The sequence below is a fragment of the Acomys minous genome, assembly GCF_964271855.1.
Source record: "Acomys minous genome assembly, chromosome: 12".
Taxonomy (NCBI): domain Eukaryota; kingdom Metazoa; phylum Chordata; class Mammalia; order Rodentia; family Muridae; genus Acomys; species Acomys minous.
Genome location: NC_140493.1, coordinates 98,289,555 through 98,313,687, shown reverse-complemented (window position 1 = coordinate 98,313,687; position 24,133 = coordinate 98,289,555). Strand labels below are relative to the sequence as shown.

The window sequence follows — 24,133 nt, the reverse complement described above, 5'->3', positions numbered from 1 at the left end:
ACTACTGGCCTTACATCCTCGGGCCCTGGGATGGGCTCTTTAAAAAGTTGTTGGTGGCTATTTCGTCTCAGATTGCTTGTTTTTTGTGTTTTTTTTAAATTATTTTTTATTTTTTTATTTTTGCAGATTGCTTGTTTTTAAGGCTTCAGAATGCAGACCCGACAGAACTGTTTTGGAGGGGTGTACCGGATCTCGCTGAGGCAGATGCCTTACAGAGCGAGCAGCAAATGCCTATCATTTGGACGGCCCTGCGAACTCTGTGACCTTCGAACTCTGACCCGGCGCCTTTCTCGGCGCTTCCGCGAGCAGCTTCCGCTCCCGCTCCTCCGGGAAAAGGCGGTCCCAAAGGGCGGAGCTCTAAGGCCGTCAGTTATGGGCGGTGCCTGTTTGAGGCGGGTCTCGCGAGGGCGGGATTTGAAGAGGCATTCTCGATTGGGCGGCTCCCGGGCAGGGGCGGGGCCTGCGGGCGGTGTGGGTTGGGCGGGGCTGGGAGTTGGTAACCGCCTCCGGGTAGCTGGACTCCGGCGAGCAACCCTCCGGAGGCCTGCGGGCTTGCGGCACATCCCGGATCTGGAACCTCTCTGGCAGGAGCGGAGTCAGAGAGGGGCCGCGGATCCTAAAGGTGGGCTGTGAAGAACTTGGCGAACTTGGAATCGGGAGGTCCCGGAACCCGGCAATAAAATCGGAAAGTCCCGGATCGCGGAACGTAGCTCGCGGAGCGGACTCAGCACGTAGCCGGGAGGCCGGATCGCTGCACCGCGGGACGGGACGGCGGAGTGATGTCGGGCCGTGGCGCGGGCGGGTTCCCGCTGCCCCCGCTGAGCCCCGGCGGCGGCGCCGTTGCCGCGGCTCTTGGTGCGCCGCCTCCGCCTGCGGGACCCGGAATGCTGCCCAACCCGGCGCTCAGGGGCCCGGGGCCTTCTGGAGGCATGGGGGTACCGGGAGCCGCCGCCTTTCGCCCCATGGGCCCCGCGGGCCCCGCGGCGCAGTACCAGGTGAGGAAGGCGGGCGTCGTCGCGAGGGCGCTGGGTCGGTCTCCCAGGGGCCTCAGGTGAGGAGGGCAGGAGTCCCTGGATTGGCGGCCCAGGGGACACTGCAGGGGGTACTGTCGGGAGCTGGTGGCGGGCCAGGCCTGAGTCCCTCGGTTAGTAGCTAAGGGTTGGAGGCAGTGTCGGGGAAAGGGTGAGAGAGGCTCTACGGTGCAGGGTTTGAGCAGTTAGGAGAGTTCCTGGGGCTTCTTGGCACAGGGCTTCTGAGTAACTGAGACATGGAAGCTTCCTGGGATCTAGAGAATTGTGGGCAGTCGGGTTGAAGAGTCTACGGCAGGGCTCGGAGTGGAGAGGTCAGGGGGTGACCCGGGATGTGGTGAGGAAATTTTGGAAGAGGGTCGTTAATGAGAAAACAGGGTTACACTTTGATTGGCCTCCGTCCCACTGCATCTCTGCCTTGGCTGGTTTTTTGTTTTTTGTTTTCCCTAGCTGGGAGCTGCCAGAGCGTTAGTATGTTTGAGATGGCTCCCATCTGCTCAAGTTGAGGAGGAAGGAAGCCTGGCTTCCTATAACTGAGAGACTAAAGAGAGGGCCAGGCTAGATTAGAGACAGCAGTGGCCAGGTCTGATGAAGGCCCAGTCCCTTTAAGAGAGCGTTCTAAGATATCCTCTATCCTGGGCTTTCTTCTTGGTGTCAGTGGTCAGTAGCTAAGTTTGGAGGAGCGGAGAGGCATTTGTGGAGTCCTGCGGGTCTGGGGTTGCAGGACACTGCAGCTGCAGAAGGCTGCCCCAGAGGGTACTGCCCTGGCCCGTCTTAGCTTGGAAAAGAGCAGTTTCAGCTTGCAGCTTCGAAGGCCATTGAGAAGCAGGGACGAGATCCAGTGCTCAGTGCCTTGGAAAGTAACTCAGCTTGCCTCTGTCTGTGGGGCTGCTCCTTTCCCAGTGCTCTGGTGCAAGTTGCTCCACGGTGTTTGAGAATTGTGTTTAGCTTTTGCATTTGGTTGCTGAACACCGAACCCTGGCAGGGCTCTGCAGACAATGGCAGACAACTGCTGTATCAGTGAGCTACATCGCCTTTCCCAGAGTACCTGGGGGTTGTGCCCATCCTTTTCCCACACCCTTGTCACTTTTTTTTTTTTTTTGGATACAGGGTCTCATGTAGTCCAGGCTGGCTGTGTAGCCAAAGTCAGCCTTGAACTCTTTCTGCCTTTCTGGTACTGGGATAACAACTACACACCCGACCTCTCTTTACTTTTTACTTAGCCTTACTTAGTTCTTTTTTTTCTTTCTTTCTTTCTTTTTGGTTTTTCGAGGCAGGGTTTCTCTGTGTTAGCCTTGGCTGTCCTGGACTCACTGTACACCAGGCTGGCCTCGAACTCACAGTGATCCACCTGCCTCTGCCTCCCGAGTGCTGGGATTAAAGGCATGCGCCACCAGCGCCCGGCTTAGCCTCCTGGTTCTTGACAAGGCCATATGTATTTTAACCTGTGTGCCCCAGCCAAAGGCTATGGCTTACTAGGGTCCGAATGTGTGCCCCCCATAGCGTACTCTGTTTTCTGCTGGTGTCTCCAGGCAGAGACCTCAGAACTAGATCCTCATGTGGTGTGCACATTCTACCCAGGAATCACATTTCCAAGGAGATAGCTACCATCTTCATTTCTCCTCCTATCTCAAAAAAAAATGAGAAGTTTGGGTATGAACGCAGATAGACTTGGTCCCAAGGAGAGCAGCTGGAGTTTATCTTTCCCGTGTTGCTTTCGTTGGACCTAGGGTATCGCGGATGAGCCTGCAGTGTGCTTGCTTAGAACTGATGTGGAGGGGTCTCTCTGTAGTCCTGGCTGTCCTATAACGCACTCTGTAGCCCCACTTCCTTGGCATGCAGCGGACAGAGAATGTGCCATCGGGAAAGCCCCTGCAAGGATGGGACGGTGGATTGAGTGGCTTTGGGCCTATGCCGAGGCCGGGCTGGCCAGCTGAGTAGCCGTGCCTCTTAGGTGTGAGGAAGATGGTCTGGAGTCCGGGCATCCCCACCAGCCATTTTGACATCACCCTCTGTTTCCTGCTCCTCTTCTCCTCTGGGGAAGGACAATGGAAAAGAAGGGGCGCTGGTTGAGGGTGGAGGAGATCCTGCCTGCTTCTTTCCGTGTCCAGGTGTCCAGTTTCCAGAACGGCTTGGAGTCTGAGGACAAAGGACAGGAGCTCCTGGTTAGAGCTCTTGGGGGTGAGCAGGAAGAGCAAGGATTTGTGTGCTTAAGCTAGGCATGTTGGGGAGCCTGTTGAAGTAAAAGTGATAGCCCCCCCCCCCGAACTCTAGAGCTTTATTCTAGTTTTGGAGTACAGTCAGCTGAAGGGCTTAACATACCACATTCAGAAACGAAATGACACCTAGTGTGCATTATTGCTGGGGTCTCTCACCTCAGGGTTTAAAATCCCTTGGTTTCACAGGGTCGGGATATGTTCTCCCTTTGAGGCCTACGGGTCCAGGCAGCTATCAGGAGGATCAGGGCTACAGACTTTGGGGCAGAGCAAAGCATGCTTACTTGAGCCCGAGATCCCTAACCCAGAGACAGCGGAATCAGGCCTAGCCTTGTCTCTTTGGTCGTTATACAATCAAGCCTAGAATGTGGGGTTGGTTCTTGGCCAAGTACAAGTCCCCGCACTCTAGGGTCCAAGGGACTGAAGCAGGCTTACCTACCCCTGGGGTGGGGCGGGCAGGCAGGGAGCATGCGTTTCTGTGGCTGTAGCTTTGTTTTGCTTTTAAGTCGGAGGAGTTACTGGCTCTTCAAAGCCCAGGTGTGGAGCAAGGGGGAACTGGGGCTTGAATTGTGAGCAGCCTTCCCCTGAGGCCCTGAGTGAGCTGGGGGCCTGGAGCCTGAGCCCCAGAAGTCTGGAGCAGATGTCTGGGTGGAGCCTGTACCAGGCCTGCTTGGGCTGCCTTGTGTTGGGATTTTCCAGAGGGCTCCGAAGTACTACAGGCTTTATCAATCTCAGTGGAGAGCTTTTGAGGGACTGGAACACCCCCACTTACATCTGCAGTTCCCGTAGGAAAACCTCAAATCTGGGAAGATGAGGAGGGTCTTATAGCTGTCACCTGAGGGTTTTCCTGTGCCCCTCCCCCCTTCTATAATCGCTGGCTCTGGATCTTTGGGGCAGAGAAACAGGCTGTCTTCTGCCTTTCAACAGCTTTGATGAATTTCTTCCTGATGAGGAGAGACTTGTGGCAGGGTTCCCAAGGTCCCAGGGTCTCCCACTTTTAACTCCTCAATTGCCACATGCTTCCCTGTCATCCTGCTCTGCTCCTGTCCCCTTCCCCTTGTCTCTGGGTCATGTTTCTTTCCCTTCCTCTCTGCTACTGGCCATGAATCCGACCCTCTGCTGTTGGGAATGCGGGTTTAGTAAGGGATAAAGAAATTGCAGAGGCTAGCCTCTAGGATGCTTGGGGTGGGGGAGGATGGTCCTTTAACTTGGTGTGGCTCTCCACCCGGGCTGGTCTGGTTGTCTGGTTGTACTGATTGATTGCATAACCTGGGCCCTGGGGCCAGCCCTGTGAAGCTGCCAGGGACAGTGTGTGCAAGGCAGAGCTGCCAAACAGGCCTTGCAGGCAGCAGCCCTCTGAATGGAGTTGGGAGGTGGAGGGCTCCCAGAAATGTTGGAGAACTGGGCCTTGGCTGGGAAATCAAGAAGCTCCTTTTATCGCCCCTGTACTCTGGTCCTTGCATCCCAGGACAGTCTTATTCTGCAGCTTGGGATGGCTAGGGTTAAGTTGAGCCATCCGCAGCCTGGTTGCCAGGTGGTGCCTAGACCATGGGCAGAGTCCAGACGTCTGCTGCTCTCACTCCCACAGCCACCCCAGAACCGTAACTTCCCTTTTGGGGGCCTTTTGACATAGAGGTAGGGGAATGGCACTAAGGAAAAGGGTGTGAGAGAGAAGTGGGGGAGGAGGGACATGGGTGGGTGGGGGTGACGGGGGATGGGACAGCAGGTCCAGGTTGTGGTAGGGGCCATATGGTGACCAGATGGTGTCTGTACTCTCCTGAGGCCATCCCCACAAGTTGTGACATGGCCACGCTTTTCCATTGTACTTGCTCACCTGGGCTGCTTGCTGTTCCTACTGCCTTCCCCAGGCATGCCACCACCATGCTCCATCAGACTGTTAGATCTGCCTGTGCTCCCCTGGGTTGCTCTGCACTGTTCCTGGTCTCCCAAGCACTGTGTCCACTAGGATGGGGAAAGAAAGAGGGAGTGTATAGTGTGGTACCTAAGGCTCTGTAAATACCTCAGAGCTGGCTGGCCTAGGGTGCAGGGTTAGCATATTGAAGCTGGGAAGGTGTTGATGAGTCCTAAGAAAATTCCCCAGGCCTTCCCTTCTGCAAGTGGTACCCTCCTCCCAGCCATGGGACTCTGGCAGCCTCATTTGTTGGCACGGCTGCCAGGGCGGTTGCAGGGGCGGGGCAGGTATGGTTTACACGCTGAGCACAGGCGCCTGCTCCCCTTTGTTCCTGGTCTCCAGCAGGTCTCTCCATGTGCGAAAGAGATGGAGGGCATGGGCTATGGATCTCGCAGGGCTCTGCCACTGACCTGTGCACCTCCATTGTCCCACTTTCCCCAGCGACCTGGCATGTCACCGGGAAGCAGGATGCCCATGGCTGGCTTGCAGGTGGGACCTCCAGCTGGTTCTCCATTTGGTACAGCTGCTCCCCTTCGACCTGGCATGCCACCTACCATGATGGATCCATTCCGAAAACGCCTGCTTGTGCCCCAGGCCCAGCCCCCCATGCCTGCCCAGCGCCGAGGGTAAGACTATTCCTCATACCTTGCCTAGCTCATCTCTGGGGGTAGCAGTTTCCCTGTACCTTGACCCCAAGAGACTCTGGGCAGCTTGGGAGAGGGATTTGAAGATGGGGAGTTTGGCCTGTTAACCTCTTCAATGGGTTTCTGTTTTCCTGCTAGGTTAAAGAGGAGGAAGATGGCAGATAAGGTTCTACCTCAGCGAGTGAGTGTTAGGAGGCCTGCCCAGTCATGGCTGGCCATCTGGGGAAGGAAGGGAGGATGGTAAACTAGAGCTGGTGAAGCAAGCCATTGCACTTCTCTATCTGCAGATCCGGGAACTTGTCCCAGAGTCTCAGGCATACATGGATCTCTTAGCTTTTGAGAGGAAGCTGGACCAGACCATCGCTCGCAAGCGGATGGAGATCCAAGAGGCTATCAAAAAGCCTCTGACGGTATATGCCACCCTGAGTCTTCCCAAGCCTCTGACTGACGGTATATGCTACCCTGAGTCTTCCCAAGCCTCTGCCGGTATATGCCACCCTGAGCCTTCCCAAGCCTCTGACTGACGGTATATGCCACCCTGAGTCTTCCCAAGCCTCTGACTGACGGTATATGCCACCCTGAGTCTTCCCAAGCCTCTGACGGTATATGCCACCCTGAGCCTTCCCAAGCCTCTGACTGACGGTATATGCCACCCTGAGCCTTCCCAAGCCTCTGACGGTATATGCTACCCTGAGTCTTCCCAAGCTGTTTTTCGTCCCTGGCCTTCCCAGGGATGAGCAGGGGTCTGCTTGGGCTCCCGCAGTGCTTCTCACAGCAGGGAGCAGGCCACTAGTTGAGCACACATTCAATTTAGCTTTGAAAATGTGCCTTGCTACGTGTGGCCACTAACTCAGTCCTGCCCGACTGAGTGCTGAGATCACAAGTATTTACCATTGTGCCCTGCCTACTGTGTTCCAAATAAAGATAGGATAGTAGCAAAGAGAAAAACAGCTACAAATCCAAATGTTGCTACTTCTAAGAGGAAAATATTTAGGGGTTCCAGCACTTCCGCCTGCCCACGTCTAGCTTACTGTTTTCCCTCTTCAGCAAAAGCGAAAACTTCGGATCTATATTTCCAATACATTCAGCCCCAGCAAGGCAGACGGTGATAATGCAGGACCTGCAGGGAACCCTGGGGGAACCCCAGCAGCAGACAAGGTGGCCTCCTGGGAGCTTCGAGTGGAGGGAAAACTTCTGGATGATGTGAGTTTGGGAGGGGAGAAGCCATGTGTGAACACTCTTTAAGCAGTCCTAGCCTAGGGAGAGGTACAGCAAATCCAGCTAGAGGTTAGAGTTGGTGGTGGTGGGGTGCTGTTTCTATGCTGGGGATCAAACCCTGGACCTTACACGGACTATGCAAGTGTTCTACCAGAGCTACCTACAGTTGTGGCTTGAGATGAACATCTGTAGTTACTACACATTCCTGTAGATGGCAGCCAAGTTCTTTGGTCGGCAGAGGGGTTCATGGAGGGCCCTTTTCCTGCCACCTTGCCTAAACTTTGAATGCTACTTCAGGCCCCAAGACTGTATGTACCTTGAGCTCCAGAACTGAATCATTTCTTCTCGTTTGATTAATGAGTTCAGCAGCACACACACCTTACAACTCTTTCTCTTCTCAGCCTAGCAAACAGAAGAGGAAGTTTTCATCATTCTTTAAGAGCCTTGTCATTGAGTTGGACAAGGAGCTCTATGGGCCCGACAACCACCTGGTAGAGGTAAGAGTGGTCCTAGAGCCTGCTTGGGACAAGCTGCCAGAGGACACAGCGTAAACTCAGTGTGTTGGTAGAGTGCCGTAGCCTGTCTCTTAGTGACGAACTAACACTGCTACCTTCTTCCCTGACAGTGGCATCGGATGCCCACCACCCAGGAAACAGATGGCTTTCAGGTGAAGCGGCCAGGAGATCTCAATGTCAAGTGCACCCTTCTGCTCATGCTGGATCATCAGGTGACAGCTGCTCAGGGTCACACATGGGCAACAAAGGGGACAGGCTCCTCTAACTCAGCAGTTGTCAACCCGTGGGTCATGACTCTTTGTGGGGTGTTAAACAACCCTTTCACAGGGTCACCTAAGACCATCAGAAAATATATTTACTTTATGACTCATAACAGTAACAAAATTACAGTTAGGAAGTAGCAGTGAGACTAATTGTATAGCTGGGGGTGGGGGCCAGCACCACACGAGATACTGTATCAAAGGGCCGCAGCATAAGGACGGAGAAGCACAGCTCTAACATCTTCATAGTCTGTTTCTGCATAAGAACCTTTTTCATTTCTTCTGTCCATTCCAGCCTCCGCAGTATAAACTGGACCCCCGACTGGCGAGGCTGCTCGGGGTGCACACACAGACCAGGGCTGCCATCATGCAGGCACTGTGGCTTTACATCAAACACAACCAGCTGCAGGATGGGCACGAGCGGGAGTACATCAACTGCAACCGTTACTTTCGCCAGGTCAGCTGGCCCTGCCTTCTCTCGGCCCCTGGCTCACGGGCTCTGGAACCCCGGGGGGGGGGGGGGGAGAAGGGGGGGCTAGTGCTTAGTCAGTCTTCAACTGATGTCTGTCTACTGGGCCTCGAATAGTTTACTTCCCCACACCCTCAGGCATCACCATGCCTTTGATGCTCTTTCCAGATCTTCAGTTGTGGCCGACTCCGTTTCTCCGAGATTCCCATGAAGCTGGCTGGATTGCTGCAGCATCCAGACCCCATTGTTATTAATCATGTCATTAGGTAAACAGGAGAAACGGGATGGCTCTTTGAGAACAGAATCCACCCTGAAACCTCCCTCACAGGATAGGCCTGCTAGTTGGGATGTGCACAGCCATGTTTCCCCTTCCTCCCCTGTGCTGCCTGCAGCGTGGACCCTAATGACCAGAAGAAGACAGCCTGCTACGACATCGATGTGGAGGTGGATGACCCACTGAAGGCCCAGATGAGCAACTTTCTGGCCTCTACCACCAACCAGCAGGAGATTGCCTCTCTTGACGTCAAGGTGAGCCCTTTGTCTCCACAGCCTCTGGGTGCCATTTCACCCAGCACACTGAGGCTAGGACCTCAGGCTTAGACCTCTGGGTCTAGGTCCGGGAACACCCTAAGGCTGGAGCACATTTGACACATGCACCCCTTCTCCAGATCCACGAGACCATTGAGTCCATCAACCAGCTGAAGACGCAGAGGGATTTCATGCTCAGCTTTAGCACTGACCCCCAGGACTTCATCCAGGAATGGCTCCGTTCCCAACGGAGAGACCTCAAGGTATAGGTCTCTAGTTTGAAGGGATTCTCACATAACACACTGGGTGACTTCTTTCTTCCTTTTCTTCTTTTCACCCCAAGCACTAGTCCAGTGGCAGGGTAGACTGGCACAGGCCAGGGTGGGGTTCATGCCACCCTTTACCCCTTGCTCTTTACAGATCATCACCGATGTGATTGGAAATCCCGAGGAGGAGAGACGAGCAGCTTTCTACCACCAGCCCTGGGCCCAGGAAGCAGTTGGGAGGCACATCTTTGCCAAGGTGAGGCACTGCCGTTTTGAACTCCTTATCGGGAGAAGCTGGAGCCTGAGCCATGCTCTTCCTTCTCCAGGTGCAGCAGCGAAGGCAGGAGCTGGAACAGGTGCTGGGAATTCGCCTGACCTAACTGCTCAGGGACTGCGTCCTTCCTTCCCTGCCCCGGAACCAGGCAGGAGGCCAGCTGTCCTCTTGGTTCTGGCTGGGGCTGCAGACATGTAGGATGGAGTGAGGTGTGTTTCTTGTCACCCTCTACTCCCCAGCTTTAGTTTTATAGATGTAGTTTTAGATTCCTCATTGCTTGGTCCCCAAAGCCTTATTACTTTTTAGCGTTGGCTTTAATTGGGTTCGCAAGATGCTGCCTCAGCCCCCTGCAGGCAGGCCCAAGTAGGACTGCTGGAGGCTGTGCTTTAACTTTGTAACAGACATTTCCGAACCAAAGGCTGCTGGGTTTGCATGTTTACAGGCTCCACCCTAGGGCCAGTGTCAGAGCTGGCTTTGGGGAGCTGGGCAAGGAAGAGGAGGCCCAGCCCACACTCTTCCTGGCCTTTCTCAACCAAAGTTCTTTGCCATTCCTACAAACCCAGCCTTGCTGCTGGTTTGTCCTTTTCTTTGGGTATTTGCACTATTTGGGGAGCAGGTTTTTCTATGTGGGAGCCACTTTTTTTGTACAGAGGTAACTGGGGCTTTTTCAGGGAGCCCTACTTGGTGCCTCCTTTCTTATTTTCTTTCCTCAATCTATGCAAGCGGCTGCAGCCGCCATCATCTCCTGGGATGCCATGGGGTTGTCCACCCCAGCTGCCCGGGCAGGGGGAGGTGGGGTCTCCTGGAGGGGGCAGTGTGCCAGTTCTCTAACCCAGCTCAAGTAGGGATGTGTGCCCGCTGGAGGGGAAGGGAAAGCTGGAGGACTGTTGTTACATTTTGCGACTGGTCTTAAAGAGAGTGGGCCTAAGGCTTGGCAAATGCCACTTCTGGCAAACTTGGAAAATTCCAAATAAATCCTTTTGTTTATTGGTGGTGCCCAGACCTGGTCATTGAACAATGCAGTCACTTATTAACAGACTGGAGTTGTCGGAGGTTACCACACAGACCTTTATTAGAGGGCTCCACACACAGAGCACAGCCTCACTTCCATAGCTTCTTGATGGACATATTTTTCTCACTGTCCTTTTGCATGACCTGGAGAGGGTGGGAGGAGAGAGCGCATGTGCACGTGTGAGGAGGAACTTACCAACTGCACACAGGCGTGGCCCTGCTCAGAGCCACCTCAGCAAAGGCACATACCTTGGCTACTGCCATCTCGAAGTCCTCCTGGGTAACGTGGACACGCCGTTCCCGCAGAGCGTACATGCCAGCTTCTGTGCACACACCCTAAGGAGGGAGGAGAAGCTGAGGCCCTGCTGCTGGGCCCCTTAGCCCTGCGTTGGCTCCTAAGGCTTCCTGCGACTGCCCTGCTTCCCAGAAGGCTCCAGTTACCTTCACTTCGGCCCCTGAAGCTCCCGGCATCAACTCAGCAATTTTTCTCAGGTTGATCCCCCTGGTCAAATTCATTTTCCGAGAGTGGATTTTCAAAATGTCCAGCCGGGCCTAGAGACAAGGGAAGAAAGCCCTAAGCCCACCCTGTCTCCACAGCCAGAGCTCCTCTAGGCACCACCCACCACAGACCTCCTCATTGGGTGGTGGGAATTCAATTTTTCTGTCAATCCTCCCCGGACGAAGCAGGGCAGAGTCCAGGATATCAATCCTATTAGTTGCCATGATAACCTGGGAAGAGAGGAAGTGGGATCAGCCAAACCTCTCAGGCCTGCATGCCGCCTCCCCTCACCTGGCTTGTCTGAAAGCCCATGCCACCTCACCTTGATGTTCTTGGTGGCCTCAAAGCCATCCAGCTGGTTGAGCAGTTCCAGCATTGTGCGCTGGACTTCACTGTCTCCTCCAGAGCCCCCCTCCAGCCGTGAGGAGCCGATAGAATCAATCTCGTCCATGAAGATGATCGATGGAGCGTGCTCTCGCGCCATGACAAACAGCTCCCTCACCATTCTTGCCCCTGTGCGGAGGCCAACCTGGCGTCAGGAGCTCATGCGCCTCTCCCCGCTACCCTCCCTCCCGGTTCTCACATTCTCAGCCAGTTACCTTCCCCAATGAATTTCTGTACCAGTTCAGAGCCAGAGACACGAATGAAGGTACAGTCCGTATGATGAGCCACAGCGCGGGCCAACAGTGTCTTCCCAGTGCCTGGGGGTCCGTACAGAAGTACTCCCTGGAGGGAGTATGCGTCATGCTTAGGGAAAGAAGCCAACCCCCTTCATGTATCAAACGTGGACAAGGGAGGGCTTTGTATTGGGTCCCTTGCTTGAGGTGAGGGATGTAGAAAGGAAAGGCCATTGTCCTCTCTGGACGGTACTCAAGCTAGCCCAGTGCTTCAGAGATCTGCTGCTTGCTGCTGCTCTTCAGCGAGGAGAACTAACCCAGCACTGGGTCTAGTCTGGGGCAGGAAGAACCAGCATGGCTGCCTCCCAGCAAAGCCTGATGCTTACCTTTGGCTGTGCAATGCCCAGCGCTTCAAAGAGCTCAGGGTGCTTCACGGGCAGCTCGATGACTTCCTTGATCTCTTTGATCTGCTTGTCCAGCCCGCCAATCATCTCATAAGTTGAGTCTGGCACCTTCTCCACCATCATCAGTGACACCAGAGGGTCCACCTTATTAGGTAGGATCTTATGCAGAGTGTAGCTGTCATTTCTTAGAGCAACCCGGCAATTGGGTGTCACCTGAAGAAGAGCGGGGTGTGTGCGCCTCAGGATGCACTGTGCTAGTGTTGCTCCCCCACCCACACCTTACCTGCCACACTTACATCATTGATATCGATGTTCTTGTCCACATCAACAACAAATTTGCCCTCAGGGTGGACCTGAAGGAATAAGGGCTCATGATTTTCTTCAATAGTCAACACAGCAACCCTAACCAGGTTGTTCTAGACAAGGGAGTTCTAGAACAACGTGACACACGAGGCCACATGCAAAGAGTGCAGTGAGCAGTCCTTGGTGGTGTGCTGCTTTTTTCTTTTACCTTGACCAACACTTTTTTCTTATCCATGGCGCGCACTACTTCTCCAACATAGGAGCCCTGTTCCTGCAGCAGCTGCAGCTCCTCCCGCAACAGGCGAACTAAAAAACAAGCAATAAAATAACCACCAGTCACCTAAAGGACCTTCTTAACATTTGGAAGGGAAGAAAGAACTTAGGCTTTGAAAGGGGCTTGGGAAATAACTACATTACAAACAGTGGAAAGCCTCACTTCAGGCTGAGGTGACAAGGAGCACTGCAGAAGATGGAAAGTTGGAGCACCCAGACCTTGCCGCAAACTAGCACATTAGGCTTCCCACTTCTCCCCTCTCACCTTTCGCATTTAGCTCGTTCCTCTGTGCTTGCAACCTCCGGAGGTTCTGGCTTTTATCATTTACAATCAACTGTGGAGAACAAAAGACAAATCCAATGGCTTCAAGGCAACAGCCTGGAGGAAACGGGATCTTGGGCTGAGACTCTTAAAGGCAGGTTTAATTGTTTCTGCAGCTTCTCCAGCAGTATCGGAAGGCCCTGGCCTGTCTTCTAAGATTCCTCAGGAGCCCCAGGCAGGTATCACAAGGGGCTCCCGGAAGAACACAATCTAAGAGAGAAAGAGCATGGCTTGCTGGTGCAGTGGCTTCTGGAGAGGTCACACGGATGGTGGAAAGGTCCTCAGGTGAGAAGCCTGAGTTCTAGCCCAACTGCTGTCAGTTAAAAGCAAGCGAGTTCCTACCAGGCATGGCACTGGGAGGCAGAGGCTGATGCAGCTCTGTGAGTTCGAGGCCAGCCTGGGCTATAAAGTGAGTCCAGGACAGCCAAGGCTACACAAAGAAACTCTTGAAAAACAAAACAACAAAAAAAAGTGAATTCCTAGCTTCAAGTCTTCAAATGTGTATATATAATCTAGAGTGAATACAGAAACCAGGAAAATAAAAGGGGTGGGGGGGGGAGGAGAAAGAAGGGGGAAGGAAATAGCCAATATAAGTGATTTGAAGCGAGAAATGGGAATGGAGGGGCTTTAGAGAGAGAAGATAAATATAGGAGGAAAGAAGGTAAAATAGCAGTAAGGATGTCTGGAAAAGGCATTAAATTACATAAAATAATACATAAAACATATGCCTGTGCATACACATATACTTTAAATGCGATTTTCCCATCTGGATTGACAATGGCCATAGATTAGCTAATACTAATCTGCCCACCAGGCATGAGAAACCACCTTTTGAGCTGTTGGTCGGGGACATCCAAGAGACTCCCAAAACACTATAGGCTATTGTTGCTGCCCTTGGGTGGCCTCCCTTCCCTTCAGAGGAGGAAGTAAGTCTTTATTCCTGAAGACACTACACACTTCACACACAGGACCCAGAGCATTTGAGTTGGACCTGACTAAACACCTTGTCCCTAAGGACAAGGTGCCATGCAAGCTTCCAAGGGAGGGAGCAACCAACAGTTCAACTTGGCTGTGATGCTCACGAACCACAACATACTGTGTGGCATCCAACAGCTCTCTGATTGGACTTATAGTCTGCTTAACAGGAGGGAAGCCATGCCTGGGACAGGATGGAAACACAGCCAACTACCCTGGGCTAGTTAAGTCATGGATCTTTAGGGTTTTTTGTTGTTGTTGTTTTTGGTTTTTCGAGACAGGGTTTCTCTGTGTAGCCTTGGCTGTCCTGGACTTCCTTTGTAGATCAGTCTGGCCTCGAACTCACAATGATCCGCCTGCCTCTGCCTCCCGAGTGCACCACCACACCTGGCCTAAGTCATGGATGTTAAAGACCTACAAACACCACTTTACTAAGCCAGCATCACTCCTAACTACATTCTAATGGAAGTACAGATAAGTGTAGTTCTTACTAGGCCGGGTGTGATGGGGCACATGCAGAGGCAGGAGGATCGTGTGAATTCAAGGCCAGCCTGGTCTACAAAGCGAGTCCAGGACAGCCAAGGCTCGAGAAACAAAAACAAAAATAAAAACCAACAAAAAAAAATAGATTATTAATATACTTTACACTGCTTGTTACTTCTTAACAGGAAGAAGGAGCTGGAGAGATTGCTCAGCAGTTGAGAGAGCTTACTTCTTTGGCAGAGGGCCTGGCTTTAGCTCTTAACACCCTTGGTAGCTCATAACTATCTGTAAACTCAAGCTCCAGGGGACCCAAGGCCCTCTTCTGGCTTCCACAGGCACCTGCACACATACGGTGCACACAAACTTACACAGGCACACAGATAACACACCATAAACAAAAACCGACAAAAGAACATTGGAAGCGAACTCTTCACTGGGCCGGAGAGACAGCTCGGAAGTTAAGAACTCCCAGGTCACTGCACTCCCAGTGGAATAATAACTTGCAGAAATCGGCACCCATCAGCTCTCATCCTCCACTAGCTCCTTCCGGTGTCTGTACTCACCTGGAGTTCTTCAATCTTGGACAGATAATATTGGCGGAGCCCACTGCCTGCCTTCCCCTCTTCAAGTTCCATCTGAAGACAAGTACAATTGTTAACCAAAGGCCTACACTACTAAGGGATCAAGCTAAAATAGCCCCAGGGCACTTCACCATATGGCTTAAGAAAAACAATCGGTTCTAACCCTTCACTTTGGAATCCACTTAAAGGATGCAATTACCGTCTACCTTGGAGGACTTCTGGGAGGCTTACGGGCCATATATCCACGGAGCGCTTTGCTCTGTGAAAAGAGCTATACAAACCCAAGGTGTAACTACTACAGACAAAGCCAGATCGGAGGGACCAAGTTTAGGTCCGGCCCCAGGCCATGCCGGCTCGCCTAGGTCCTCAATTTCTACCCTGTCCTGCTACCTCGGGCGGCGCTGACACAGCAGATCTAGTCCCAGGCAAGATCCAGTCTGACGTGGTCCACCCACCCCTGATCCACTCGACTCTCTTGCTCGTGGCCACCACTCACTTAAGGTTATGTGCACTTCGCACTCAGCTTGGGTGGCCGCCCTACGGCTGCTGCTGAAACCTTACCTGCTCTGGCCCATCAAGCGCCATCTTCCCTCTATCGGCAGGGACCGCCGGCATCCAAATCACCCTATCGCGCAGGCGCGGAGGCGGAAGCGTGCGACCTGGGACACCGCAGAGAAGAGTTCCGGGTCAATGGGCGGGGTGTGTGGCGGCTCCAATGGGAGAGGCGCTACTGGCGGGCAGTAGCTCTGGGAGGGAGCGAGAAGATATAGAACTTCTCATTATTGCTTCCTAGAGTATAGGATAGTAGTTACTGTACTCGACCTTCCTAGCCTCCAGTTTTAACTGGGAAGACCCGCGGACACAATTCTTTGGCCACACTCAAAATGGCGGAAAACCGGAGGCAGGGAACGCCGGAAACGCGAGCGGAAGCGGAAGTACGATTGCTGCCTGCATGTGCTGCTTGTTAAGTGTAGAAAACCTAGGGAGTTTAGGGGCCCGAGAGGTAATTGCTTCGCCACCTGAGGCACTGAAGCGGGATCCAGTGCTCGGAAAGAGGTTCTCAACTTTTTCTTTCTCCCTAAAGTGAGTGATATTTCCCCATCCCGCCATGGGCAAGAAAGGCAAAGTAGGCAAGAGCCGGCGGGACAAGTTCTATCACTTGGCCAAGGAGACCGGTGAGTCTGGGTTCGCACTAAGTGAACAACATATCAGCCTGTCCACGTTTTCTAATACGGAGTTGCTTTCCTTTAGAAGGGTTGATGGGGTTGTGAGGCTGTGGAAGTCCTCCGTAGACGTTACTGTTCTATACACCCACTCCCTACGCTCCAGGTTATCGTTCGCGCTCTGCCTTCAAACTGATCCAGCTCAATCGCCGCTTTCAGTTCCTGCAGAAAGCCCGGGCCTTGCTGGACCTGTGTGCTGCGCCTGGAGGATGGTAACATTTGACAGGGGCCGTTCTTGATGGCACTGGCTTGGCTCTGGTTGGCTTTGAGTTGCTTTGGGGGAGGATGGGAATCGGATTTCTACTCACCCCCAGTTCAGATGAAATATTCGATAGCATGTGCTGCCTTTTTTGTTTTTTCGAGACAGGGTTTTTCTGTGTAGCCCCAGCCATCCTGGACTCACTTTGTAGACCTGGCTGGCCTTGAACTCACAGCGATCCTCCTGCTTCTGCCTCCCAAGTGCTGGGAGCACAGACGTGCACCATCACCCCCAACCTCTGCTGTGACTCAAAAATTCTGGAAGGCTTGCTGCTGTCGCCTCCTTTTCTCTTTTTTGGGGAGTGGTGGTGGTTCCACACAGGGTTTCTTTGTGTAACAGCCTTGGCTGTCGTGGACTCTTTGTAGACTAGGCTGGCCTCAAACTCACAAAGATCCACTTGTCTCTGTCTACGAGTGCTGGGATTAAAGGTGTGCGACACCATGCCTAGCCTTTTCCTATTTATTTATTTACTTACTTATTTATTTAATGTTATAGAGGAGTTTACTAAATGAGCATGGAGAGAGAAGTAAAGGTGGGAAGGGAACCCCAGAGAGAGGCGGAGAGAGACAGAGACACAGAGGAAGAGAGGGGAGAGAGATTCTTTCACTTTTTTAAAGGCAGAGGCTCATTATATATGTAGCTGAGGTTAGCCCAGAACATGACATCCTCCTGTTTTAGCAGCATAAGTGAGATTGCTATGGGATTGAAAACACACTTACACATAAAGCACTGTGTGTGTAAAAGAGGAAATTTTTGTTTTGTTTTGCTTTATGAGACAGGGTTTCCCTGTGTAACAGCCCTGGCTGTCCTGGACTCACTTTGTAGACTAGGGTGGCTTTGAACTCAGATCTACCTGCCTCTGCCTCCAGAGTGCTGGGATTAAAGGCGTGTGCCACCACGCCCGCCAAAAGAGATCTTTTTTGGTTGTGAGCTTAGCCTTTAATGGCTGAGCCATCTCTCCAGCCCCAGAAGAGATCTTAACAGACCTCAAAGTAGTAGCAGCTGCTGCTTATTATTATGTCTTAACAGACCTCAAGGTAGTTGCTGCTGCTGCTGCTTCATTATTATTATTGTTGTTGTTGTTGTTGTTGTTTCCTCTACTGGGTCTGAACCTAAGGATTTATTCATGTTTGGCAGCTGCTTCACCACCAAGTTATATTCCCAATCCACTCTATAATTTCTTGAGACAGGGACTCTCAAAAGTTTCCCAGAATGGCCTTGAACTTTTGACCTTACAGCCTTTCCCTCTGTAGCTGGTAATGCAGGCCTGTGCGGCCATACCCAACAGTTTGCTTCCTGATTGTAGAGAAGAGCCTTTGAATGTATGCATAAAGAGGATTAGCTACTACACTTAACAGGTGTCCCTAGAAAGGGTGAGAAGTCAAAGGAGGGAAAGGTATTGAAGTATGTCCCTTTCACAGGCTGCAGGTGGCTGCCAAGTTTATGCCTGTATCCAGTCTTATTGTGGGTGAGTGACTCTTCCTGGGTATTTGAGGGAGGGGTGTAAAGTGCTGATTTTCTGACATCTCCTCCACTCTGCAATACACTGGCCTAACTTCTTGCAGGAGTGGATTTGGTTCCAATCAAGCCTCTCCCCAATGTGGTGACTCTCCAGGAAGATATCACAACTGAGCGCTGTAGGCAGGTAACAAAGTCTCCTTCCTGCCCCTTCACGTGCTTGCATTATTGCCTCCTAGTAAACCACTTCCCAATTTATCATGCTTTTCAAGCACATGCCCCAAAAGACACATGACAATCCTGGTGTACATTTTCATCTTTACTTAGAGTCAAGGTTTTCTTTTCTTTTTTTCCTCTTTTCCTTGAGCTGGGGTCTTGCTGTGTCAGGATAGCTTACAACTATGTAGCCCAGACTGCTGTGGAACTGAGTATATGATCTAGTTTGGCCTTGATCTTGCAGGCTTTCTGCCTCTGCCTCTCTAGCACTGGGATTACAGGGATGAGCCATGACTGGCTGGCAGGCAGTGCTGTCAATTAGTAGAAGGCCAAGAGATCGATCTTCAGTAAAGTTCTTTCTAGTGAGCTCATTCTAAACTTGAAGGCAAGAATTGGTGGTTGTTGTGTTTCTAGTACCTGGCACAAGATGCCAGTGGTGGGCATTTAGTAAATAACTAGGCAGATGACTGAACCAGGAGTTCTAGTCAGCCATTACTGTGTTTCCATTGCTGTGAACCCTTCATTTTCATTAGGCCCTGAGGAAGGAGCTGAAGACCTGGAAAGTTGATGTTGTGCTCAATGACGGGGCCCCCAACGTTGGAGCTAGTTGGGTTCATGATGCTTACTCACAAGGTACCAGCTGTGTGTGGGGGCTTGGAGGCGAGGGCGGAGGTAGCAGTGTGTGGGGGGCGGGCTTGGAGGTGAGGGTGGAGGCAGTATGTCACTGCAGAGCTTCTCACTGTCTCTGTCCTTAACACTTAACTCACTTAGCTCACTTAACACTGATGGCTCTGCGTTTGGCTTGTGACTTCTTGGCCCGTGGTGGTTGCTTCATCACCAAAGTCTTCCGTTCCCGTGACTATCAGCCTCTGCTGTGGATCTTCCAGCAGCTGTTCCACCGTGTTCAAGCCACAAAGCCCCAGGCCTCTCGCCACGAATCTGCAGAAATCTTTGTTGTTTGCCAAGGTGGGACACCACGTCTTCCTCTTGACACCACTTTCTAATTATGAGAGCATGCCTTTGATCTGTCTTCTTCTTTTAGGATTCCTGGCTCCGGACAAAGTTGATACTAAATTCTTCGATCCTAAGTTTGCCTTTAAGGAGGTTGAAGTTCAGGCTAAAACTGTTACTGAGTTGGTAACAAAGAAGAAGCCAAAGGTGTTTTCGTTGTTATTGTTTTGAGAAGTGGGTCCTGAAACTGGGAAAGCTTGCTGTCTACGAAGGGACTGTCTAATCATCTTTATTCTCCTTCCTAAGGCTGAAGGCTATGCCGAGGGTGACCTCACTCTTTATCACCGAACCTCAGTCACCGACTTCTTGAAAGCTGCCAATCCTGTTGACTTCCTCTCCAAGGCCAGCGAAGTGAGTTTCTGGATTGAGGGTATAAAGGAGCCACAGAAACTTAGCCAGAAAAACATTTCATTCCTTTTCCTCACAAACAGATCTCAATAGATGATGAGGAGTTGGCACAGCACCCAGCTACAACTGAGGATATAAGAGCATGCTGTCAGGACATCAAAGTGCTGGGACGCAAGGAACTTAGGTACACGGGTGTGAGGGCAGAACGATGTTGCGCTCTGAGAACCAGGATTCAGTTTATGGCTGAAGCCTGAAATTTGTAGTATGGACTTTTTTTTAAAAAAAAAATTATTTTTATCTTATATGCCTTGGTGTTTTACCTGCATACATGTCTGTGTGAGGGTGTCAGATTTTGGAGTTACAGTTTGTGAGCTGCCATGTCGGTGCTGGGAATTTGAACCACGGTCCTTTGGAAGAGTTCTTAACTGCTGAGCCATCTCTCCAGCCACCGGAGTGTAGACTTTAAGGAAGAGGCAGGGACAAAGATGGAGATGATGAGATTAGTCAGTAATTGTATTTCTTGGGCAGGTCTCTACTGAATTGGAGAACAAAGCTTAGGCGGTATGTGGCCAAGAAGCTGAAAGAGCAAGCAAAGGCACTGGACATCAGGTGAGGAGGAAGTAACTGGGGTTAGGGACGGTTGGGTGCTGGACCAAGTGTCTGGGAAAATAAACTCTTGGACTGGCTTGTCAGCCTCAGCTCAGAAGAAGAAGAAGAAGGTGGTGAGGAAGAGCCAATAGCTGAGACAAAGCAAGCTTCAGAGGAGGAGGAACAAGAGGAAGAGGAGCAGCTTAACCGGACCCTGGCAGAGATGAAAGCCCAAGAGGTGGCAGAACTAAAGCGGTGAGGGGTCTGAGGAAGACTACATAGAGATGGTAAAAGGCACTGACTTTTAGAGACAGGCAGGTTAAATCCCTCCACTATCTATCTGTTCAGAAAGAAAAAGAAATTGCTTCGTGAGCAGAGGAAGCAGCGGGAGCGTGTGGAGCTGAAGATGGATCTGCCTGGGGTTTCCATTGCAGATGAGGGGGAGACGGGCATGTTTTCCCTGCGAACCATCCGGGGTCAGCAGGTAAGGGAGGGGTAGAGATATGCAAGAGTCAGGATCATCAGTTTGAGGGTTTGGATTACATGCAGTGAATGGTCATGGGTTTGGTTGTTGTATTCACCTATAACTTGGAAATACTAGAGGAAAAAATAGTATCATGAGATCAAATGCTAAAAAAAAACATGCCTAATCTGATGAGATTAGGAAAATTTGTAAGACTACAGTATTAAGACCAAGAATAAGAACACCCAGGAGGCCGGACATGGTGGTGCACTTTAATCCCAGCACTTGGGAGGCAGAGGCAAGCGGATTGCTGTGAGTTTGAGGCCAGCCTGGTCTACAAACCAATAATAATAATAATAATAATTTTAGAAATTATTTTTAGAAATTTTAGAATTTTTAGAATAAAAAAAATTTTAGAAATAAAAAGTTTAGAAAGGACCAAGAAATCACATTACAGGAGGTCAAGTACAGTTGTAGGAACAGGGGTTCAGGCACAATTCTTTTAACTTTACTGGATCTAATGAACATCTTGCACTGAGCTGCTGGGTGATGCTTCCGCCAAATACTGAAGAACATGCCTTTCACAGTAAGAGCAGTCTCACAACAAAATGAGCTTTGTGGTAAAACAGCCTGGTCACCTTTCTGATACAGGAGAGGCAATAGAGTAAGAACAGCTTTTAGTTCTAACTCTACCCGAAGTTTTTTTTGTTTTGTTTTTGTTTTTTAAAGATTTATTTATTTATTTATTTATTATACAGCACTCTGCCTGCATGTACACCTGCAGGCCAGAAGAGGGCATAGATGGTTGTGAACCACCATGTGGTTGCTGGGAATTGAACTCAGGACCTTTGGAAGAGCAATCAGTGCTCTTAACCTCTAAGCCATCTCTCCAGCCCAAAGTTTTGTTTTGTTTTAAGATTTATTTATTTATATTTCTGCCTGCCCAGACCAGAAGAGCACCAGATTTCAGTATAGATGGTCGTGAGCCACCATGTGGTTGCTGGAAACTGAACTCAGGACTTTTGTAAGAACAGCAAGTGCTCTTAACCTGAGTCCTCTCTCCAGCCCTCACCTGGGTTATTTAATTTACAACTGTGTAACTTCTCTTGTTTGTTTTCCTCATTTTTTAAACAAGAATACACAATATCCACTGCATTTTTTTTTTTAAATGGAGAATTAAAAAGTGGTTGCATATAATTCCTAGAACCTGTGAAAATAGGTTTTGAGGTTGAGAGTAGTGGAACCAGTTTGATGCATGCAGTCTTTACTTGTGATCAAATGTTCAGGTGTGAATTCAGGTATTTCACATGGCTTTAAACTAGTCGTATGCCCGGGACCCAGAACTGGGCATTTTAGACAGGCTTTCCTGGGTCACAGAGACTGTGTAGGAGCTAATATTTAGCAGCGTCCTTTCTGACTGATTATTTCTGAAGATAAACTAAGTTAATAGGCATGGGAAAATGGGGTGAGTTGCCTGTAAGTACTTGAATCTATTCCTGTTGAATTTCAGCTGTTAGAGGAAGTAACACAAGGAGACATGAAAGCTGCAGACACCTTTCTGTCTGATCTGCCAAGGGATGACATCTATGTGTCGGATGCTGAGGATGCTGATACTTCTTCTGAAAGTGACCTGGATCCAGAAGAGCTGGCAGGAGTCAGGACACACTCGGGTCGGAAGGAGCAGAAGTGGTAAAGTCTGTCTTGAGAGGAAATACTGCCATCTTGGGACAGAATTAATGTGGGAACTGAGAGGCACAGCCAAGGCTCTGGGGTGAGCTTCTCCTCACTTTCCTTTGGGTCTACAGCGTGCGGTTTGCTCAAGTGGATGACAATAAAGAGGAGGAAGGAGAGAATCCATTGCTGGTACCACTGGGAGACAAGGCAGTGCTGCAGGAAGAGCAAGCTAACCTGTGGTTCTCCAAGGTAGAGCTAGGGAGACTGATGGGACGCTGGCATTCTCTGGCAGAAGGGTTGCTGAGACTTTCCTGTCCTCACAGGATGGCTTCAGTGGGTTTGAGGACGATGCTGATGAGGCCCTGGAGATTAGTCAGGCACAGATGCTTTACCAGAGCCGTCGGAAGGAGCAGCAGTCAGCACAACCATCTCCTCCACCGCCACCTTCTGATTTGAAGACTGAGAAAACTCCCCAATGCCAGAATGAGGTCCGTAAGGAGACAGAGGCTGTTTCAGGGACAGAAGCTGTCACAGACCCTGGAAGGGAGGACAGAGACAACAGCTCGGATAGTGACAGTAGCAGCAGTGAAGATGAAGAAAGGTGAGAGGATGCAGCTGATAGGTGTTGAAGCAGGGTGGAGCGTTACCTTGGAGGTGGAACAAGCACCGTTCTGCCTTCTTCCACAGCTGGAAAGCCTCCCGTGGTGTGAAGCGAAGTCGTCTTTCTAAGGCAGACGATGATGGGGGTTTTGAGGTAGTGCCCATTGAGGACCCAGGTGAGAAGTATGCACACAGTGGGGAGAAACAGTGCTGGTTTCAGCTTTGAGAATCAGGCTTTGACTTTTGTCTTTCTCTCTGTAGTAAAACATCGAATTCTGGACCCTGAAGGCCTTGCTCTAGGTGCTGTTATTGCCTCTTCTAAAAAGGCAAAGAGAGACCTTATAGATAACTCATTCAACCGGTAAGGGGCCAGACAGAACATCAAGTCCAGTAGACTAAGGGAAAGTCACAGGTAGTTACTGGCCTGGTGTCCTCTCGACCCAGGTATGCGTTTAATGAAGACGAGGGGGACCTTCCAGAGTGGTTTGTGCAGGAAGAGAAGCAGCACCGGATACGCCAGCTGCCCATTGACAAGGAGGTGGAACATTACCAAAAACGCTGGCGGGAGATCAACGCACGGCCCATCAAGAAAGTAGCTGAGGCCAAGGCCAGAAAGAAGCGGAGAGTAAGTAGCTGAGACTGCCTGAGGTTAGGCATGGTGGAGGAAAGAAATCATCTAACCAAGGCTCTCTCCCAGATGCTGAGGAAGTTGGAGCAGACCAAGAAGAAAGCGGAAGCTGTGGTGAACACAGTGGATATCTCAGAACGAGAAAAGGTGGCACAACTGCGAAGGTAATTTGGCAAAGAAAAGCCACAAAGATACTGGGTTAAATAGAGTTCTAGAGAGCAGACCTTTGAATCTGTTTGTTTCTTTTACAGTCTCTACAAGAAGGCTGGACTTGGCAAGGAGAAACGCCAGGTCACTTATGTTGTAGCCAAAAAAGGTGTAGGCCGTAAGGTTCGACGGCCAGCTGGAGTGAGAGGACATTTCAAGGTAGTGGACTCTAGGATGAAGAAGGACCAGAGAGCACAACAACGAAAGGAACAGAAGAAAAAACAAAAGCGGAAATGAGCAGAGACTAAGGACCAGGAATGAAGATGTGGAATATAGTTCACGTGCTATAGTACCCATATGATTGGGGGAGCGATGGGTGCCTACAGTTCCACAGTGGACATCCTTCCTCCTGCCTTCTTGAAGAATGGTCGTCCATATAAACACCATATAAACATCAAAGAACTTGGATGGAAACATCTGTTTTATAAGCTTTATAGGGGAAATTCAGTGTTGATGGTTTTTGTTATGTTCAACATCTGGTTCTTTTTGAGTCCTCTCCCACCCTCTTCCACTATTTGAATAAAAAGATAATAGAAGAGATAACTTTTCTGATAGTTTAATAAGCAAGCACTTCCCCACATTTCACATCATGGGCTGCACTGTTCCAAGCCATAATTTAATATGTAGCAACTACTGTATGATAGAAACGACAGCCCTCAG

At 50.8% G+C, this 24,133-nt stretch overlaps 3 protein-coding genes across 3 annotated transcripts; 2 read left to right on the top strand and 1 right to left on the bottom strand.

Annotated features, from left to right (window-relative positions):
- Window positions 1–478: 478 nt before the first annotated feature.
- SMARCD2 (SWI/SNF related BAF chromatin remodeling complex subunit D2) lies at window positions 479–10,322 on the top strand. The gene is made up of 13 exons (XM_084748535.1): window positions 479–995; window positions 5,598–5,782; window positions 5,939–5,981; window positions 6,088–6,210; window positions 6,848–7,003; window positions 7,420–7,515; window positions 7,644–7,745; window positions 8,089–8,250; window positions 8,431–8,528; window positions 8,655–8,790; window positions 8,931–9,053; window positions 9,211–9,312; window positions 9,383–10,322. Exons 1-13 carry the CDS (start codon window positions 780–782, stop codon window positions 9,434–9,436), a joined length of 1,596 nt encoding a protein of 531 aa, XP_084604661.1. The 5' UTR covers window positions 479–779; the 3' UTR covers window positions 9,437–10,322.
- A 52-nt stretch (window positions 10,323–10,374) lies between these two features.
- PSMC5 (proteasome 26S subunit, ATPase 5) lies at window positions 10,375–15,507 on the bottom strand. The gene is made up of 12 exons (XM_084748551.1): window positions 15,360–15,507; window positions 14,781–14,852; window positions 12,703–12,772; window positions 12,373–12,470; window positions 12,158–12,214; window positions 11,844–12,074; window positions 11,440–11,566; window positions 11,163–11,353; window positions 10,972–11,070; window positions 10,783–10,893; window positions 10,591–10,677; window positions 10,375–10,485 (listed from the first exon to the last, which is right to left on the bottom strand). Exons 1-12 carry the CDS (start codon window positions 15,411–15,413, stop codon window positions 10,432–10,434), a joined length of 1,251 nt encoding a protein of 416 aa, XP_084604677.1. The 5' UTR covers window positions 15,414–15,507; the 3' UTR covers window positions 10,375–10,431.
- Window positions 15,508–15,652: 145 nt separating this feature from the next.
- On the top strand, window positions 15,653–24,016 carry FTSJ3 (FtsJ RNA 2'-O-methyltransferase 3). Its single transcript, XM_084748511.1, has 20 exons — window positions 15,653–15,973; window positions 16,128–16,233; window positions 17,702–17,748; window positions 17,846–17,925; window positions 18,488–18,587; window positions 18,726–18,920; window positions 18,997–19,112; window positions 19,212–19,316; window positions 19,397–19,497; window positions 19,842–19,922; window positions 20,007–20,156; window positions 20,250–20,385; window positions 21,875–22,053; window positions 22,170–22,287; window positions 22,362–22,639; window positions 22,726–22,814; window positions 22,900–22,999; window positions 23,083–23,263; window positions 23,336–23,430; window positions 23,518–24,016. Exons 1-20 carry the CDS (start codon window positions 15,907–15,909, stop codon window positions 23,708–23,710), a joined length of 2,517 nt encoding a protein of 838 aa, XP_084604637.1. The 5' UTR covers window positions 15,653–15,906; the 3' UTR covers window positions 23,711–24,016.
- The last annotated feature ends 117 nt before the right edge of the window (window positions 24,017–24,133 follow it).

Excerpts from the sequence above, each read along its gene's own strand:
- SMARCD2 (XM_084748535.1), top strand. The coding sequence starts at position 780 with ATGTCGGGCCGTGGCGCGGGCGGGTTCCCGCTGCCCCCGCTGAGCCCC. Across the intron at positions 7,746-8,088 it reads TGCTCATGCTGGATCATCAG|CCTCCGCAGTATAAACTGGA; the intron begins GTGACAGCTGCT and ends TGTCCATTCCAG. Across the intron at positions 9,313-9,382 it reads GGAGGCACATCTTTGCCAAG|GTGCAGCAGCGAAGGCAGGA; the intron begins GTGAGGCACTGC and ends TTCCTTCTCCAG.
- PSMC5 (XM_084748551.1), bottom strand. The coding sequence starts at position 15,413 with ATGCCGGCGGTCCCTGCCGATAGAGGGAAGATGGCGCTTGATGGGCCA. Across the intron at positions 12,773-14,780 it reads CCAAGATTGAAGAACTCCAG|TTGATTGTAAATGATAAAAG; the intron begins GTGAGTACAGAC and ends TGTTCTCCACAG. Across the intron at positions 10,894-10,971 it reads TCCCACCACCCAATGAGGAG|GCCCGGCTGGACATTTTGAA; the intron begins GTCTGTGGTGGG and ends CCTTGTCTCTAG.
- FTSJ3 (XM_084748511.1), top strand. The coding sequence starts at position 15,907 with ATGGGCAAGAAAGGCAAAGTAGGCAAGAGCCGGCGGGACAAGTTCTAT. Across the intron at positions 19,317-19,396 it reads TCCTCTCCAAGGCCAGCGAA|ATCTCAATAGATGATGAGGA; the intron begins GTGAGTTTCTGG and ends CCTCACAAACAG. Across the intron at positions 20,157-20,249 it reads GAGGTGGCAGAACTAAAGCG|AAAGAAAAAGAAATTGCTTC; the intron begins GTGAGGGGTCTG and ends CTATCTGTTCAG.